Below are 16,308 nucleotides of genomic sequence, written 5' to 3'. Positions count from 1 at the left end.
CCCAAGCCTCACAAAGCTGACCCGAGCTGGCCCATGGCAGCTCGGAACACTCCAAACCGAACTCAAGACACCTCGCTCGCCACTCCAACACTTCGCTTCCGAAACACCAGGCTGACCAAACGTACCCGATACCAAGGACGTCCGTATCCAAGGGCGACGCACCTGACTGATTTGGGATCTAACGCCTGACAGCCGCACTTCAAACGGCTTCCTGCTACCGCCACCTGCAACCGTCGTCACTAGCCGCAGAGACGGCTCCGACAAAAGGAACAGTGGCGGTTCTGTCCGGCCAGAGGAAATGACATCCGAACTGGCAGGAGTTCAGAAGTAATCATGCCCGATCTGACGGAAGCCTGGAAGTGAGTGCGCGAGGTGGTTATAAAAGGCTCCTACCCCCTAGGAACGAGGTATGCTGACTTTGCGCTATCTGGTTTATCTTGCCTTTGAAGGATTCTAACTTGAGCTTCGAAGCCCTTACATCGGGTTCTCCCCGGAGCTTCTCTTCTCCTTCCGTTTCAGGTCCCTGTTACTCAATTCAGAGGCAAGACCATTGACAGCTAAGACCGGCCAGATTGTGCATCATCAATTGGCGCCGTCTGTGGGAACGCTTCAAAAGGCCTCCCTCCAAAACTTTCATACCCTTTTCTTCTTCTCTGAAAAACCCGATACTCATGGCCTCATCCAGCAACGCCGGACGCAGCATAGAGACAAACACCACCGGGGAATAGCCCCAAGTTGCCGTGGTGTGTGTTGGGCAGTTCACCATCCCCCTCTCAGTGGATGGAATCCCCAATCTGACTACGCCACAAGCAGTGGCGCCTGTAAGCCTACCTGCCGCAAACATCCCCTTCCCTCTTCCCATCGAGACTACCTTCACTGAACCAACCGCCGTCCCCCTAGCAGCCAGCCAAAATCGGTTGGACGACCTAATGCAGTGCATGCGGGCAATGCAAGCCCAGATGCAACAGTTCCAGCAACACCAGCTTCACCAGCACCAAGTGTTGCACAACCTCTCCCAATACCACTATCAACAGCAGTTCCCCCAACTGACACCGAACCAACCACTACTTCCACCTCGCCACCCTGCCCCGAAGCCAGTCAAGGCCTCTCCGCAGGATGGGCGCCTCCACCAAGGAAAGGCCTCTAGGCCCCAGAATCCCCCAAACAGCCAGGCCTCGTCCCCAGGCCAGAGAGAGAGAAAAGTCATCCCCGCCTCGCGGCTCGCAGGCGGATCGGGGACCTCGTCCGCGAGATCGGCACCTCGGGGCTCCAAACCGGAGTCCCCACTGGTGGAAAACCGATTCGGCGCACTGGCAGCAGCGGACTACCAGCACTTTGGGCCCATTGAGCTCGGCAACACGGAGGCCAGCAGCGCCAGTACAAGGCCCACTCAGCAGCGAAGGCGCCGTCGAGGTCGACGAACCGCCACCCGCGTCCTGTCAGAGCTCAGAGGCAAAGGCGAGACGAGCTTGGACGAGGTAGGAGTTGCCCTGATTCTCTCAGTTCCTTCCCCCCTCGCATCGGAACTCCTGGCAGTCCCCTTGCCCAGAGATTTCAAGCTCCCGCCCCTAGACAAGTATGACGGGTCCTTCGACCCCAACGACCACGTGGACGCTTTCCAGTCCCAAATGCACCTCGCCAGAGCTAGCGAATCATGCATGTGCGTGGCTTTCACCACCACCCTCAAGGGGGTAGCCCGCACTTGGTACAGGAACCTGGCCCCCGGATCGATAAAGTGTTGGGCTCAGTTCGTGCAGGTCTTCACTGCACACTTTGTCACCAGCAAACGGTGCCCCAGAGCAGAGGAAAGCATCTTTGGGGTAGTCCAGAGGGAAGGAGAACCCATACGGGGCTACATCAAGCGATTCAATGAGGCATGCTTATAGATACCGCGGTTAGACCCCGCGGTGCAGCTCGCCGCAGCAAAAAGAGGGGTGACGCACAAGGAGTTCAAATGGCACATGGTAGCCAACCAGCCCGCGACCGTGGCCGAGTTCCTCAAGCTCGCGGACAAGTTCATGAGAACGGAGGAGGAAATCAACTAGCGAACCGAGGGCAGAAACGAGAAAAGAAAGAGGGACGGCGAGCCCTCTAGCTCGGCCGATCGAAAAAACCCGGCCCGGGACCCAAAACCGAACCAGTCGTTCCGAGCTCCCCTGCCAGTTCGGACAGATTACACGCCCCTGAACACGAGGCGGACCGAGATCCTAATGACGATCAAGGACGCCCCATACGTGAAATGGCCACCTCGCCTAAAGGGAAGTCCGAACGAAAGAAACAAGAATTTGTATTGTAGTTTCCATAGGGACCATGGTCATAGTACCGAGCAGTGCAATAACCTCCGAGACGAGATAGAGGGGCTCATCCGTCGCGGATACTTAAGAAACTTTGTACAACACAACAATAATAGCAATAAAGCGGATCGGCCAGGCGAGCACGAAAAGGACGCCCCGGAAACCAGCAGTAGGCCTGCCGAACCGATGCAGCGACAACCTCCGGCAGAAAGGCCAATTCGGGGAACCATCCATGTAATCATGGGAGGTTCGGTGGTAGCGGGGTGTACATCAGTGGCAACCCGGACTTCAGTTCGCGAAGCGGTCCTCGAGGAGCGGAACCCTCCGAAAAGGCCAAAGACCGAGGAGCCGATCCTCTTCACAAAAGACGACGCGCGAGGAGTTCGCTACCCTCACGACGACGCACTTGTCATTAAACTCAGGATCAGCGACTTCGAGGTTAGGCGCGTGCTCGTAGATTCAGGCAGCTCGGCGGACATCCTCTTCAAATCGGCATTTGATTGGCTACAGCTGCCAAGGAGCGAACTAAAACCTGCAAGCACTCCCCTGGTGAGCTTCAGCGGGGAGGAAGTCAGGCCCCTTGGAAAAATAACGGTGCCCGTGGAAGTCGGCACGTGGCCTAGTGCGGTCAGACTCAACCACGACTTCCTGGTGGTCGCGACCCCCTCCCCATACAATGCCATAATAGGGCGGCCAATCACGCATATCCTGCGGGCGGTGGTCCACCTACTATTTGGCCATGAAGTTCCCTACGGACTTCGTTGTGGGGGTAGTGTGGGGCGACCAGCTCGAGTCCCACAAGTGCTACGTTGCCGCCCTAAAGGGTAAGTCCAAGCCGGCCGGCGACCTCGATCTGGAGCGGCCCACGGAGCAAGGCGAAGAACGAGCCTCGCCCACAGAAGAATCAGTCGCGATCCTGACCTCGCCTACGGACCTAGCTCGCGCAGTCCAGATTCGAGCTTCTGTCAAAGAACCCCTACGGGCCGAACTGGTAAGTTTTTTACTCCAAAATTTAGATATTTTTGTATGGTCCGCGGCCGATATGCCCGGTATTGACCCTGGTCTTATAACTCACAAACTTAACACTGACCCTTTAGTCAGACCCGTTAGACAGAAGAAACGGAACTTAGCCCCAGAGCGTTGGAAAGCGGTCGACGAGGAAGTCGAGAAGCTCCTCGCGGTAGACTTCATAAGGGAAGTCCATTACCCGAGCTGGGTGGCCAACCCTGTGCTGGTGAAAAAGGCGAACGGCAAGTGGCGCATGTGCGTCGACTACACCGACCTGAACCGAGCTTGCTCGAAAGACTGCTTCCCCCTCCCTTGGATCGACCGCCTAGTGGACGCGACCTCGGGACATGAATTGCTAAGCTTCCTGGATGCCTACTCAGGCTACAACCAAATCCGGATGGACCAATCCAACGAGGAAAAAACCAACTTCATAACCGAGTTCGGTCTATACTGTTACAAGGTCATGCCCTTCGGGTTAAAAAACGCCGGGGCGACCTTTCAAAGACTTGTAAATAGGCTGTTTCGGCCCCTGATCGGCAAAAATTATAGAGTGCTATGTAGACGACATGGTCGTCAAAACATAGTTTTCACAAGAATTAATACAAGACTTAGATTCTGTCTTCCAAATCCTGCGTCAGTATAACATGAAATTGAACCCCAACAAGTGTGTCTTTGGCGTCACCTCGGGCAAATTCCTAGGCTACGTTGTCAATCGACGCGGTATCGAGGTCAACCCGGACAAAATAAAAGCCATCCTAGATATGAGACCACCTCGGAAAATAAAAGAAGTCCAGAGCCTAAACGGCCGCATAGCCACTCTAAGCCGCTTCATGTCCAAGTCGGCAGATCGTTGCCTACCCTTCTTCAAAGCAATCAAAGGCAAAGGGTTCGAATGGACCCAAGACTGTCAGCTCGCGTTTGACGAGCTAAAAGGCTACCTCGCCAGTGTGCCAACCTTAGCTAGGCCCGAGGAAGGCGAAGTCTTAGAACTGTACCTCTCGGCTAGCGACGAGGTGGTCAGTTCGGTACTAGTAAAGGAAGCAGACCGGGTCCAACGACCCATATATTATGTTAGTAAAATCTTGCAGGGAGCAGAGATAAGGTACCCACAGATAGAAAAGCTAGTGTATGCACTGGTGGTAGCAGCACGGAAACTCCGCCCGTACTTCCAGGCTCACACCGTCATTGTCCTGACCGACAAACCTCTGAGACAAGTTTTACTGAAACCCGAGGTTTCCGGCCGGCTGACGAAGTGGGCCATCGAACTCAGCGAGTACGATCTCCAGTACAAGCCAAGAACTGCCATTAAGGCCCAAGCCTTGGCAGATTTTATCGCAGAATGCACGTTTAGCCTCGAAGCCCCCGAGCTAGTCGAGCCCGAGATCCCCAGTTCGGGCGAACTCGGAGCTCCCAAGCCAAACGAGTCCGAACCCCGTGAAGTAGCAACCAGTGTGGCATCCCTCCTAGTTAGACCAAGCGCGAACTGGGATGAGGAGCCCTGGATCCTTCACATAGATGGCTCCTCGAACCAACAAGGCAGCGGGGCTGGAATAGTGCTACACGGCTCGAGCGGAACAAAACTGGAATACGCACTACGCTTTGAGTTCGCGGCGTCCAACAACGAGGCGGAATATGAGGCACTGATAGCCGGGCTAAACCTAGCGCACAAGGTCGGAGCAAAGCACATGGTTATCTGCAGTGATTCTCAGCTCGTGGTCAACCAAGTTACAGGCGAGTACGAAGCATGCGAGCTCACTATGATTGCGTACTTGGCAAAAGTAAAGGAAGCTTTGCTCAACTTCCAGTCACACTTCATCAAGCAAATCCCGAGGTCAGAGAACGCTGAGGCCGACTGGCTAGCACGAGCCACAACGCCAGGAGAACCGTGTACGTAGAGGACTTACCTCGGCCCAGCATTCTCGATGGGGCAGAAGAGGTCGCTCCCGTCACCGAAGCAGAGCCGAGCTGGATCGACCCACTCGCGAGCTTCCTGTTAGACGGAACCCTCCCCGCGGACCGCAACGCAGCCAAGAGGGTGCAGCGCCAGGCAACCAAATACGTCATGATAGACGAACGGCTGTACCGACGATCCTACACGCTCCCCTATCTGCGATGCTTGCGCCCAGCCGAAGCCGAGCTGGTACTCCGCGACATCCATGAAGGCTTGTGCGGCGGACACCTGGGGGGCAGAGCCCTCGCCCAAAAGGAACTTCGACAAGGATACTACTGGCCAACGATGAAGACAGAGGCAATCGAGCTCATCAGAAAATGTGACAAGTGTCAGAAGCATGCCAACATCCACCATCAGCCCGCTGCCGACCTCAAATACCTCACCAGCCCATGGCCCTTCACCCAATGGGGCATCGACCTCCTGGGGCCATTCCCACCAGCGACAGGCGGGAGAAAATTCCTAGTGGTGGCAGTAGATTACTTCTCAAATTATAACATCTTACTTTCAACAGTTGGTTTTCTTCTACCAATCCTGCCCTTCATGGTTTTCCTTTCAGTTCTTACCCAAGCAGAGACAGAATTGTTGTGCGAGCTACCTGAGGCCTTAGAAATAAAAAAAAATGTTTTGTTTAGTATGGATGGTATTCCTGTTGTGATATTGTGAATGTGGTTCAGAATTGTTTCTCCAATCTAGAAGCAATTGCTTCTATAAATCAAACACTCGTATTAAAACTGACCATGTGGAGTTTCCTTCAGATTTTAGACCCATTGGGCTAAGTAATGTGTCGTACAAGCTCATTGCCAAAATCATGGTTAATAGACTGAAACCTCTTTTGCAGAAAACTATTGGCCCATACCAAAATGCCTTCTCTCCAGGAAGGCAAATTATTGATAATATTGTCATTGAAAAAGAAGCAGTCCATACAATGAGGAAGCAAAGAGGAAAGACTTGTTACTTTATGCTGAAATTGGACCTTTCCAACGAGGCTTATGATGGTGTTGAATGGCCTTTTTTTTTGAAAATTCTATCTTCTTTGGGGTTTCCTCCTAAGTTTTGTGACATTATATTTCATCGATGAATCTGGCTGTTTTGGTAAATGGTGTTCCGGGAACTTATTTTCAGCAATCTACTTCAGTTCTAAGTTCTAATACAGAACGCAGAGTAAGAAATCTTATTTCAAATGCTTTGAATGTATGACAGACACATGGATAAGAATGAGATGTACCTAGGGCCTAGGGGTTCCCCGGAATATTAGTGGATGGTCTTATGTTTTAGAACGAATGAAAGCTAGATTGGTAGGATGGAAGATCCCTTTATTATCTTAGGCGGGTAGGACTGTTCAAGCCCGACCCCTGGACGGGCTTGAACAGGATTTTTGGCCTGCGGGCTTAACCTCAGGCCAAAAAGCCTGGCCCACATAAAATTTGAGCTGGGCTCGGGCTTTGCCAAAATAGCCCGGCCCGACCTATAGTTAAACTTAAGTAAAAACCCTATGTGATGTCTATTTGAATAAATTTTTTGATTTGAGAAGGTCATTGATTCACTTGTAGGCTCATTGTTCATTTAAATAGGGGAAAAAACATCTAAATTAAAATAAAAAATGTCCATTTGAATAGGGAAAATTTTGAATTTCTTTTATTAGATCGGGCTTCAGGATCGGGATCGGGCTCGGGCTTCGGGCTTTTTATCAGGGCCGGGCTCGGACCCAAGTTATAGGCCCATTGATCGGGCCGGGCTCAGGCTCGGTCCTAACAGTTTTCTGTTAATAAAGAATCAAAGCCCGGCCCGGTCCATGAACAGGTCTAATCTTGATATATTATGGAATATATCAAGCTAATAGAATTCTGCCTACGGGCTTCTTTCAAAAAAAAAATAATAATAAATAAATTGAAAATAATTTCTAGCTCATTTTATTAATAATATATGCTTTTTTGATGATTTTTTAGTTAATTGAATACTGATGTGCGATATCTGAGATTAGGACAGTTGCGGCTTGAACTTGACGGGGAGGATCTGATTTGAATCTGAATATTAATGGATCAAATTTGAATCTGCCTAATTCAAATGTAATTCATTTGCAGAACTACCTAGCTAATTGCTCTCTTTATGTGGACAATTTCAGCTTTAAACCCTTTATCCAACTGTCTAAAATAAAACCTTGTTTCGGGGCACCTTTTGAATTAAAATACTTGTACACTTTGGGTATTACATGGGAAATTAAAACTCCAATACAATGTCCGTATGGATTGGTGGAAGTGGAGTGATGATTGAACATATAGATCAGGACCCATTTGAATAAGCTTTTACTTTTTGAGCTCTGTGCTTTGGAAATAAAAATGAGTCAAAATTGTTTTGAGCATTTACTTAGAACGAAGAAAATATGAAGTCAAATTAGGGGTGGCCACGAGCCGATGAGCTCTTTACGAGTTATTCGAGCTCGGCTCGGTTCAATTTAAACCGAGTTCGAGTTCGAGCCTAATAGAACTCAGCTCATGAGGCTTTCAAATCGGCTCAAATATATATATATATATATATATATATATATATATATTATAATTCTTATTTAAATAAAAAATATTTTATACATTTAATTTTTAATTTCTATAAAATATTTTCATTTCTGGAGAGAGAGTGACATTCTTGTAATTTATAAGGAGAGAGAGAGATGGTAGAAGAGAGAGAGAGATTGGCATTCTTGTAATTTGTAAGAAAAAAAGAGAGAATTGATAGGAGAGAGAATGACATTCTTGTAATTTGAAAGAAAAAAAGCAAGAGAATGAGAGAATGGCATTTTTGTAATTTGAAAGAAAAAAAGCAAAAGCGAGACAGAGTTGGTAGAGAGTGGCATTCTTGTAATTTCTATGAAATAAAAGCAAAAAATTAGATTCCATTTCCCTCATCCTCATGCCTTCTTACGTACACATTTCAGCTTAATATATTTACTAGCGGAGGGAACCCTGCGTTGCAGGGGCTCGCTCATAAACTTTCAAGCTCGAGCTCAATTCGAATTAGAGACTTAAGCTCAAGATCGAGCTCGGCTCGAGTCAAAAGATTGGAAGTTTGAGCTTGGCTACCTTTGATTGCTGGTCTCTTAAGCAACCGAGGTCTCCCTTAGCTACTGAAGTGTCGAGCTGAGGTTTCCCTAGCAGGCGAGGTGTCGAGCTAAGGTCTCCCTTAGTTGACAAGGTGTTGAGCGGAGGTCTCCTTCAATTGTCGAGGTGTTGAACCGAGATCTCCTTCAATGACCGAGGTGTTGAGTCGAGGTCTCCCTCAGTGGTCGAGGTGTTGTCTAGCTCGAGCTCAATTACCTTTGATTGCAAGTCCCCTAGCAGCTGAGATGCTGAGCTGAGATCTCCCTTAGTTGGAGAGAGAGTGGCATTCTTATAATTTATAAGGAGAGAGATGACATTCTTGTAATTTGTAAGAAAGAGAGAGAGAGAGAGAGAGTGACATTCTTGTAATTTGAAAGAAAAAAAGCAAGAGAGAGAGAATTGGTAGGAGAGAGTGGCATTTTTGTAATTTTTATGAAAAAAGGCAAAAAATAATGTTAGATTCCATTTCCCTCATCTTCAGACCTTCTTACAAACACATTTAAGCTTAATATATTTACTAGTGAAGGGGGCCCTGTGTTGCAGGGGCTCGCTCATAAACTATTTGGCCCGAGCTCGATTCGAATTAGAGACTTGAGCTTGAGCTCGAGCTTAGATCGAGTCAAATGCTCGAACGTTCGAGCTCGACTACTTTTGATTGCAGGTCTCTCAAGCATCCGAGGTGCCGAGCCGAGGTCTCTCTTAACTGCTGAAGTGTTGAGCTGAGGTTTCTCTAGCAGACGAGGTGTTGAGCTAAGGTCTCCATTAATTGACAAGGTGTCGAGCTGAGGTCTCCCTCAGTTGTCAAGGTGCTAAGCTGAGATCTCCCTCAATGATCAAGGTGCCGAGTCAAGGTATCCCTCAGTGGTCGAGGTGTCATCTAGCATAAGCTTGATTCAAATTAGAGGCTTGAGCTTGAGCTCGACTCGACTTGAACTCGACTACCTTTGATTGTAGGTCTCCTAGTGGCTGAGATGGAACTGAGGTCTCACTCGGTTGGAGAGAGAATGGCATTCTTATAATTTATGAGGAGAGAGAGATGGCATTCTTTTAATTTGTAAGAAAAAAGAAAAGAGTTGGTAGGAGAGAGTGGCACTCTTATAATTTGAAAGGAAAAAAAAAAAACAAAAGAGAGAGACTTGATAGGAGAGTGACATTTTTGTAATTTCTATGAAAAAAAAGCAAAAAATACTATTAAATTCCATTTCCCTCGTTCTCACGCCATCTTAAATACACATTTCATCTTAATATATTTATATTGATTAATATAGACAGATTTTTTAAATTGCAATGAACCATCTATTGGGACCATATGATTGAACCGCTGACACAAAAGCAATTTCGGTTCCAGATCGATTTTTAAAATATTGTAAAAAGCTCTGCTTCTGCTTTTTGGTGGTGGTAGTGGTTACGCTTACAAGAAGCGTTTCTGCTGATTTTCTGTTACCCGGGAAGCAATAAAGGAGTTAGTTATTTGCTGATTTTTTCCCTGCTTCCAGGAACAGAAAAAATACTGGAAACGTCACCAAACGGTCGGTCGGGATGGGGTAGAAAGTAGAAACAAAGTGGGCTAACAGTAATACATACTAATACCTTGTTTCTCTTCTCTCACTCGTCAGTCAGCCCCACTTCTTCAAAGGGCGTTTGGTCCTGAAAGAGTGAAATTAACCTACATGCGAAAGGTCATCAAGTTCACCCTCTCTGCACCAGACTAATCAGTCTAACCAATTATTTGCAGACTTGATTAATTATGAACAACATCGATGGTTGCTCCTTTTTCCCAACAGGAATGAGAATCCCCTCAAAACCTTTGGCCTTGGTAACAGAAACATTTCCCATCAACTTATCCATGAACACAGGTTGTCTGTACTTCAAGCGATCAAGGTGTTCGACGATATTGTGCAGAGGGTGATGATAAAGGCTCTCATGTTGAGCCCGTGATTTACAAACCCACATTTTGCCAAGAGATGGGGTCAGATCAGACCATGAACTCGATGGGTCTGGTGCTTCCTAAAGGGGGAACCATCCAGCAAACCCTTTTGAGCAACGTGGAGTTATGGGCTAACATGAATCCCCGTGCAAACCTTGGGAACCAAAGTTACCAAATGTCTAGTTACCCGAGGAAGAGAGAACGAGGCTCAAGTAGTGAGGTCATATTTCAACATCTACTCACCTCTCTCTCTCTCTAGATCTCTCTCTCATATTGCGATGCCAACTATAGATGGTTGATGCTATCTGTTGTTGATTTTTGTTGTGCAGGCATGCATTACTTTGATAACTGTGCAGAGGTGAGAGGCCATATCCATGTATAAACATGCAATGCAGGCAATAGCAGCCAACAACTTCCAGCCTCTCTGTATGCGCAGAAGGTCGTCCGCTCCTCGTCCACCATATGCATTTTGATCCGCCATTGAAATGACAGGGCGAAATATGTAATACATGGGGAAGCTTGTCGCCTCTTCTTCTCACTGCAAGTGGAGGGTTATCGAACGTCGCAATTTATATGTGGCTATGAATCTACACAGTACTCCACCTACACATCTCCAATTACGCAGTTGGGCTGCAGGCCATCCCTGACTCGGTTTGGTTTGGAGATTGGGGTCTGGTCTGCCATCTATGATCTACCCATTCTGACTCCCACCCGCAATGGACTCGGCTATCATCACTTTCTTGTCTTTTAGCGTGTGGATGTGACAATTAATTACACTTGTTATTGCAACCATCTCATTCTCATTTTTCATCATCCAAATCGGGTCAGTATCTACCTGGTTCGGTCGGACTGTTGAATTTGAATTGAATGCTTTCGTGTTAAATACCCATTTGGGTCCCACTTCCTCCTACTTGGGTTCTTCTAAAACGGGTATTAACCCAGGTGGGTCCTAACTCCCAAGTATAACATTATCAGTATGGCCATTTTTTTATTCTATCAATAAATTTTGATAAAAGGGAGTTTCTTTTTTCTTCTAATTTTGATAGAAAGAGATGGTTATGCACAACAAGCCTTGACCCATCTTTGAATCCGATGTTCCCAAATTCCAGATCAATTCTTTGGTAGAGAATGGATGATAAAATTTCGGGCTATGTTAAGGATGTATATTGGAGTTTACATTGTGCTCCACAACGTCTCACAGAACATTCCGGCCGTGTATTAGGAACATCTCTCGATGATGATATCATCGATTTTAGTCTATTATCGGAAGATGTTTAAAATACATGGCGGGGATGTGCTGTGAGACGTTGTGGGGTGTAGATCTGAACTCTATGTATTAAGTATCCAATTTGAAGAATTTACACAATTTCAGACTTGGCTCTCTGAGCCTAGCTCATTCAAATTTTAACAAATGTGCTCAGCCTGACCCTGTCCAAGTTGGAGCACTAACAACACACCCTAAACATGACACTTGCCTTACTTGGAAAAAGAGGGTAGGCATTTTAGAATTGGGATCTCATAAAGTGTTCATCACATGGATCTCACAGCCACATTCCACAGTGTATTGGAAATATTTTCCATGAAATGATGACATGCAAATACGGAAGATGTTCCTAATGTGCCATTGGAACATGTTGTGAGGTCTGTGTGAAGAGCGTGCAGATCTGAAATCGGCATTTTAAGACTAGAGAGAGTAGGTGCCTCATTTGAGATGGGACCACATCTCCCATGGACCCCCACTCTAGTGAATAGATGAACTGGATGACTGTAATTTATTGGGTGGTCACAAAAATGGTCGCAGCAATTGTGAATTCAATTCATTTGAGACTCTTGAAAGCATAAACCCTATGAATACTCTTCAAGTGTGGGCATCCAGTTTTACATTGGAAACATCTCATGAATTTAAGATGTATATGCACACACACACATGAAATATACCCGATGTGTGGCTAAATTCTATATTCTCAAGGTTTTTGCTTTTGGGAGATTCAAGTTCGATTAGAGAACTCCCTTGTGACACAACCACATATAGGCATTGCCACCAATAGAAATTAAAAAAAAAAAAGAAAAACAGTTAAGATGATATTATGAATTTATTTCCATGTTTCATTGGAAGGTTGCAAGGGATTGCATGTGCCCTCTTACATTTTTTATTACTTATATATTTAGTATTTTCACCTACTTTATTCTCTTAAGCTATGTTTGGTTTGAAAGAAAAAATAGAAAAAGGAAGGAAAAGATAGGGAAACCCATACAAAGTCTGCACAGGTTTCCTTGCCTTGCCTTTTCTTTCCTTCCCCTACCTTTTCCTTCAAACCAAACATAACCTTATATATTATCTCTTTTTTGGTCCCCCTTATAAAAATTTTCTGCATTAATTTTAAATAACCCCATATATTTATGTAACAAAAAACCCATGATTTAAATAAAAACACAAAATTTTAAGCTTGAATCTACTGCTCACATTGCTATGTGTAGGTGGCTATATAAGTGAATATTGCAATGTTCCATACACACGGGCGTGGTGTGATCGCATAACCACTTACACACAGCAGTGCGAGTTTCCCGAGAATAAAAGTTTAAGGGGTTGGAAAGCAATATGAGGATGAGAGAGAATAAGCTGACGTGGACAACTGCATTTTCTAAGTATATAGAATAGATTGGAGTCTAGGAAGCAAAGATTGGTGACTCTCCATTTATAGAGAAAAGATGTCACTTTAAGTGGTGACTCCATTTATAGAGAAAACAAGGAGGGGAACCCACAGGACAACGACCGGCATCCCCATGTCATGATGGTGAAACATTATTTATGTGTTTTAGTGAGTGTGGATTTGTTGCTGAAGCTTTGTCAGCAAAACATAGATTGGCTATTTAGATCAGTACATGTATTGGCCCACATGCCCCCACACAAATGCTTGCATATCCAATCATGGTGCTGAAGCTTCAGCAGCAAATAATCGATCCATTGCTCTGATTTATTAATTGGATTATTCTTGAAGTTTATGTTATTGGTGGCAAGTATATATATATATATATACTGGAATGGGAATGGCCTCAATCATTTGGAATTTCTATTTGATTAATCTTTTTTTTTTCTGTATTTTCATATGAATTTCATTGTCATTTAGTGATGAATATTTCTAATTTTCATTGTATAAGAGTGCTAGCTGATTGCTGGTTTTAACTACATGGGGAGTTATAGATCCATTGCATGTCACCTAATTTGGCCTTAACACCTTGACAATTATGATTGGAGATGAAAAATTAACTTGAATTCTAATACAAAATATTTGAATAAATAGTTCTATTTACTCTTTGAAAGTTCTGAAAATGATGCATGGATCAGATTTTCATTTTTCTGACAAAAAATGTTCAAAGCAAACTGGCTTTAAAAATTCCGTTTTTAGTATATTTTATAAGTTCACAAAAATAAACCCACCATCCCCACAATGAAGAAAATGAATAAAGGCTAGTTCTTTGAAAAAGGCCTATAAAAATCAGTTGATCCTTTTATTGAGACCCAAAAAAGAAAAACCTAAAAGGTTGCCCAATGTTAATATTTCAGACTGATTAATCAAGGAAATATGGTCTACTGTCCATCATTCACTTACCTCATACATTTCTTCTGGTAAAATTCTAAGTAAAATTAAAAAAAAAAAAAAGAGTCAATCATTTAAACAAAAATAAAAAAAAGACCCTAATGAATACTGACACCCACTATTAGGTGAATAGTGAGTAGTGAGTAATCTATTTATTACAAAAACATCGCAAATCTAATTCGGAATTTCACATGATTATCAAAATGTGAGGAGAAAAGCAAAACAAAAGGAAAAAAAAAAAGGAAAAAGGGTCAAATCTACTGTAGAAGATACCAGTTTTCTGTTACCCGGTCCATCACCGTCACCATCAGAGACAACCTGTGTGTTTGATCTGAAAACTATAAATGCAGAGACAGATCAAGCTTTTGCTCTTTATCCCCCTCACCAGTTTCAATGCTCTGGTTTTGGTTTTTATTCTCCGAAGACGTGGACCTTAACATTAACGAACGCGACGATTCTCCACCACAATCGCCGCATCTGAAGTTCTGCCAATTCAAGCTGCTCTGCTCTTCCTTGCCAAACCGATATGAAGCAGATGAAGAACCCACACCAAAGCAATTGTAGGACCCATTTTCGAACCTGGGTGCACCGTTGGATGCGAACCCATCACAGAAGTGATGGCCAGGAAAGTATCCAACGCTGGACGAGTGTGCATTAATGCATACGGAGGGATTCAGAAGGCCGAGTTGATAGCTTGGAGACAAAACGTAGGTTGGTGGAAGTGGTGGTGTTGGTGCAGGAGGGCATGAAGCCAGGCTGCATAGTCTGTACTCTGAAGCCCTCTGGGCTTTCTTCGCCGCTGTTCTTTCCTTTTTGTGGGCATTCTGATGACCCCCCAATGCTTGGGAACTGTAGAACTTTCTTGAACAGAAGAGGCAAGGGAACATTCTTGATGCTGTCTCCTCTTCATTACCACCACTGCCTTGCATAGCCATGTCTCCTGCAACTTCTGGGCTTGTTTTATCTTCATCTCCCATGTCTGTAATCAGGCAAGAAACAATAAAACAGGCTTAACATGAGAATAACACCAAGCAGATCAGAAGAAGAAAAAGGAATGGAGCTTAACTGTGTGTGGTCTGCAATGGATGTTCGATCTGACCAAAGGGAAGAAAAACAAGAAAAGGAGAGAGTTTGCACCGGGTTGGAACTTGGAAGTAGGAACAGGAGATAAAGAGGAGAAAGAAAGGAGAGAAATAAAAAGAGAGAGAGAGAGAGAGAGAGGAAGTTTGTTGGCAGACGTTTTGCATGCGAAGGAGAGAGGAGTGATTGGTGGGTATTGAAAATGGCATCTCTCCGTCACTCCCTCCCTCTTTCTCTTTCTGACATTTTATCGGTTTTATGGGCACTTGGGTTTCCTTTTACAGACGTTCTTTCTCTTTCCTCTCTCTCTCTCTCTCTTTGACTAATGAGATTTAAATTAGGGTATGAGTAATTAAGTAACAGTTATTATGACTTATTTAGAGTTGTTGAGAATTGAGAATGGGTGACAGTCAGACTAAACTACTGCAGTCTGAGATGATCAGGGTTCCCCCGTCTCAATGGCCAGTGTGGACGATTGGATTGGATGACTTAAAAAGCTAAAACAACAAAACAAGTCCCCACTTCTGCACTGAGTAGTTGGCTTTGAAGCCTTGTTGATTGATACCCTCTCTCTCTCTCTCTCTCTCTCTCTCTCTCTCATATATATATACTCTCTGTGCATGCAACGGCTGTGCCTAACCTGTTAAAAGAGTTATGGGGCTTCTTGGGTCATTAGTTAGTGTTTATCTGCCACTCTGTACTCTGCCCTCTCCACCTCCAATCGATATAATTTGTCATTTTTCATTCATTCGTTGCATGCACTGAACTTCATGCCTTATAAATAAACTGAAAAACCATTTATGGAAAAGCTTAAACATACTTTCTTTCTTTCTCTTTCTAAGCTCCCAAACGATCAGTTTTGAATCGGGTCCAATCTCTTGGATTCAGATTAGACTCAATATTGGATATATATGGATGAATTCAATTATATTTGAAAATAATTTAAATGGTTGATTGGTTATCAGTTTTTTTAGGTACCATAGCTCATACCTTTTACTGGTGTCACAGTCGGATTTGGGGTGAATCATCCAAATCTTATATAAAATATAAGATTTTGGGCTCTACAAATTTGTATTTATACTCTTTCAATTCCATACCGAGCCTTTGGATTCAAATTGAGATTCGGGCAAACGGATACCATTTGTCGCCCTCTCTTTGACCTTTTCTCCAATGTTTTTATAGGCGCTGCACTGTGCCCCAGGACAAATGAGGTTGATACACGTAAACAACTTTTCCAACCAAAGAGATCTTTTGCCTTTCGGGCCTCACATTTATTAATTTAAGTAGTCATGTTTCCATCAACCATTTCCCATGAAAAAAAATTTATCCTTGAATTAAGTTTTTTGTAATTGGTCAA

The 16,308-nt window shown here is 44.8% G+C and overlaps 1 protein-coding gene across 1 annotated transcript; it reads right to left on the bottom strand.

The window, feature by feature from the left end:
- Positions 1 to 13,826: 13,826 nt before the first annotated feature.
- On the bottom strand, positions 13,827 to 15,106 carry LOC148804005 (uncharacterized). Its single transcript, XM_088894146.1, has 2 exons — positions 14,938 to 15,106; positions 13,827 to 14,850 (listed from the first exon to the last, which is right to left on the bottom strand). The coding sequence occupies exon 2, from the start codon at positions 14,846 to 14,848 to the stop codon at positions 14,210 to 14,212; it is 639 nt and encodes a 212-aa protein (XP_088750272.1). The 5' UTR covers positions 14,849 to 14,850; positions 14,938 to 15,106; the 3' UTR covers positions 13,827 to 14,209.
- Positions 15,107 to 16,308: the final 1,202 nt, after the last annotated feature.

This window comes from Nelumbo nucifera, chromosome 1, assembly GCF_055504915.1.
Source record: "Nelumbo nucifera cultivar China Antique chromosome 1, China Antique-T2T, whole genome shotgun sequence".
NCBI classification, from domain to species: Eukaryota; Viridiplantae; Streptophyta; class Magnoliopsida; order Proteales; family Nelumbonaceae; genus Nelumbo; species Nelumbo nucifera.
Note: the sequence above shows the minus strand (reverse complement) of the source record. Positions and strands in the feature narration are given on the sequence as shown.